This window comes from Cariama cristata, unplaced genomic scaffold, assembly GCF_000690535.1.
Source record: "Cariama cristata isolate BGI_N322 unplaced genomic scaffold, ASM69053v1 scaffold37189, whole genome shotgun sequence".
Classification (NCBI taxonomy): domain Eukaryota; kingdom Metazoa; phylum Chordata; class Aves; order Cariamiformes; family Cariamidae; genus Cariama; species Cariama cristata.
In genome coordinates, this window is record NW_009638059.1 from 1,505 (window position 1) to 4,584 (window position 3,080).

At 57.6% G+C, this 3,080-nt stretch overlaps 1 protein-coding gene across 2 annotated transcripts; it reads right to left on the reverse strand.

Annotated features, from left to right (window-relative positions):
• Positions 1–1,466: 1,466 nt before the first annotated feature.
• On the reverse strand, positions 1,467–2,537 carry LOC104168116 (hippocalcin-like protein 4). Of its 2 annotated transcripts, XM_009708577.1 has the most exons (3): positions 2,370–2,537; positions 2,011–2,226; positions 1,467–1,736 (listed from the first exon to the last, which is right to left on the reverse strand). In XM_009708577.1, the coding sequence occupies exons 1-3, from the start codon at positions 2,529–2,531 to the stop codon at positions 1,539–1,541; spliced, it is 576 nt and encodes a 191-aa protein (XP_009706879.1). In that variant the 5' UTR covers positions 2,532–2,537; the 3' UTR covers positions 1,467–1,538. The 2 variants fall into 2 exon arrangements, with proteins under 2 accessions (XP_009706879.1, XP_009706878.1); XM_009708576.1 differs by lacking the exon at positions 2,011–2,226 and having other exon boundaries at positions 1,539–1,736; positions 2,370–2,531.
• Between the last annotated feature and the right edge of the window lie 543 nt (positions 2,538–3,080).

The window sequence follows — 3,080 nt, forward strand, 5'->3', positions numbered from 1 at the left end:
CAGGGTCCAGCTCCTGGTTGACAAATGAATCCCATTTCCAGCACAGACCAGGGATGTCTGGTCCTACCTGCCCCCCCGCCAAGAGACAACATGCCCTTCCCCAAAGCTACCTGCGTCGCTGAAGGGTTACACTTTCACCCACCTTCAGGGGTGCCCAGGCTGAGCCCCACTGTGCTGGGGCTTCATCCCTTGCAGTGTCACAAGCTCAGATGAGACCCATAAATGATGCTTAGGAGTACAGTGTTGTCATCTCGCTCTCCCCATAGCTGCAGCAGCCAGCTGCCCCTCAACAAGCCGTTCCGGGGGAACACCACACATGGGGGACAGTTTATTTTTCCATTAAAAAAATAGATAACAACTTCACCATCTCCTAACAGATATTACAGTCATCAATACCACAACGTGCAGACTAAATACTGACCTGTGACAATATTCCTGTCTTGGGGCAGGAGGGATGGAGGCAGCAGGCTGGGATGGGGGGAGGAAGGAGACAGACATGTTTTGTGTGGCCTCAGAGCCTTGCCAGGAGGCTCAGCAGGTACAGGACCCATCCACAGCCCCAATCCAGGACCCACCAGTCCCCACAGTAGTGCCACACACCCAGGGCAGCAGCAGGACATGCCTTCGACACCCACACTCCCAACCTTGCCCCAGGGCAACCCACAGAGGAGTCGGGCAAGCCCTTGCCTTCAATTTGGGACCCCAGGCATCACCTCAATATCCAGGAAGGCCAAAGCATCCAAGATGCTGTCAGGGCAGTTGGGGAGCTCACCCACTTGCCCTGCCAGCTCACACGGGTGATGGGGTGGAAGGTGGCTTCTGGGATCAGACACTGGCCACATCCAGGGCTGGCCTTGGACACTTCTGCTCTCCCCTGAAGTCCCCTGACCAACTCTGGCTGTTCCCAGCAGCAAAAGTAGAGGTGGAAAAGCTAAAGCCATGCAGAGGGAGCCATGGCAGCAAGCCCTTGGGGAGGGTACAGCACCCTGGGACCAGCCCTGGCCCCTCTGGGCAGCCTTGCAGGGAATTGCCAGTAAACGAGAGACCAGAGCCAGGACTTGGGACTTTTCAGCCTCTCTGGAGGCATCACAGGCCATGAGGATGATCAGCAGAAAGGGGAAAGAGCTGGTTTCTGGTTTTGGTTAGGATCAGGGAATGGGCCAGACGGAGCAGTGGGGGAAGGCAGGGAGAAAGCAGCAGGGGTATGGGAACAGTTGGCCTTAGGGAGCCAGGATGCTCACCACTGGCTGCAGGGAGTCCAGCTCCAGGATGGGAGGGGGTTGATTTAGGGGCAACCTCAGGCCAGCAATACCCACAGAAAGCTCTACCCATCGAGGGAGAGCTACAGCCCAGGGACTGTGGGCTGCCCAGAGCGCAGCCAGGAGCAGAGGCAGATGGGTGGGTGGCAGGAAGGACGGAGCATGGCTCATGCCTGGGGCCAAGCGGGCACAGAGGGGACTGAACAGAAAATGGGGATGGAAACCATCATGGGGAGCAGAGGTTGGCTGCAGCCAGTCCAGCAACGAGCCCCCAGGGCTCTATTTCTGCATGTCGCACTGCAGGAGGAGGACGATGGAGGGGTCGCTCTTTGCTGCCTCCTTGAACTCCTCCAGGGAGATCTGGTCATCCTTGTCCTTGTCCATCTTTGTGAAGATCTTGTCAACACGCTGCTGGGGTGTCAGCCCATCTTGATTCATCCTCATCATGATCACAGTTCCCACCATCTTGTAAATGGCCTGGAGCAAGAAGAGAAGCAAAGCACCAGAGTGGGAATGTTGGATGGGTGGAAGGTCCCAGGACAAGGCAGGGGACAGGACCGCTGCTCTGCTGGGACCCCGTTAGTTGCTGGCACGAGCTATCCTGCTGCACAGCTACAATCAGGTGCACAGCAGGTACCTTTCAGACAAGGCTCTGGGCAGGAAAACTCATTCTTTGGTGCTAAAAGGGACCCAATAGCTATGAAAACCCTGGAAAAAGCAAGCTACCCCTTCTGACTTTAAGCACCAGTACCTCAATGATCTCCAGCATCTCCAAGCGCGTGATTTTCCCATCCCCATCCAGGTCGTACATCTCAAAGGCCCAGTTAAGTTTCTGCTCAAAGGTGCCCCTGGAGGTGACAGACAGGGCACAGATGAACTCCCTGAAGTCGATGGTCCCGTCACCATTCTTGTCGAAGGTGCGGAAAGCGTGCTGGGCAAACTTGGAGGCGTCTCCGTAGGGGAAAAACTGCAGGGAGGAGAGAAGAGAGAGATCGAAACGAGGAGGGGGAGCTCAGCACAGAGGCTGCACCCAAAGCAGCACCCTTGCCCCAGCAGGAGCAGGGTGCTCCAGCCCCGCAGGCAGCGCTCGGGCCCCCAGCTGGAGCCCACCTTGATGTACAGCTGCTGAAACTCCTCCAGGTTGAGGATGCCGGTGGGACAGTCCTTGAGGAAGCCCTTGTACCATTGCTTCAGCTCCTGCTCGGTGAACTCCGTGCTCCTCACCAGGTCATCCAGCATCTCCGGAGCCAGCTTGCTGCTGTGCTTGCCCATGGCTGCCCCTGGGAGGGAAAACACACAGCTCCTACACACCGGGCATCGGGAGGGATGGCACTCCCAGGCTATCATCCAGCCCAGCATCTGGCCGACCCCACATGCCTCTTCCCCACACTAGAGCTGATCCACTTGGCCGATGGGTGTCCGTGCACTGTCAGATGCCAGGACAGCGACTGTGGCACTAGGGCCGGGCTCCGTGCCCATGCTCAGCTGTGGCCCTTGCTGCTGGAGATGTGCAGGAGCTGGCCCTGGGGCAGCCCACCAGTGCAGCCAGCAGCATCGCCTTCAGTCCTCCGCATCTCCTGGGCTGGCTCCCTTTGAGCTGCAGAAAAACACTCAAAAAGCAACTGAAGACCCAGAACTCCTCACATGGCCTTTACCAGGCCATGAAGTCCAGCCACCCTCTGTAAGGATGAGACAAAGAAGAGGTAACACGACTCTGCCATTAAAGCAGGGAGAAACCTGACTGGCACCATCTGACTTGCAGCATCCAGCCGGCCGCAGCGATGCCCGACCTGCTCCTTGACAGCCTTTGGTGCAGACGGG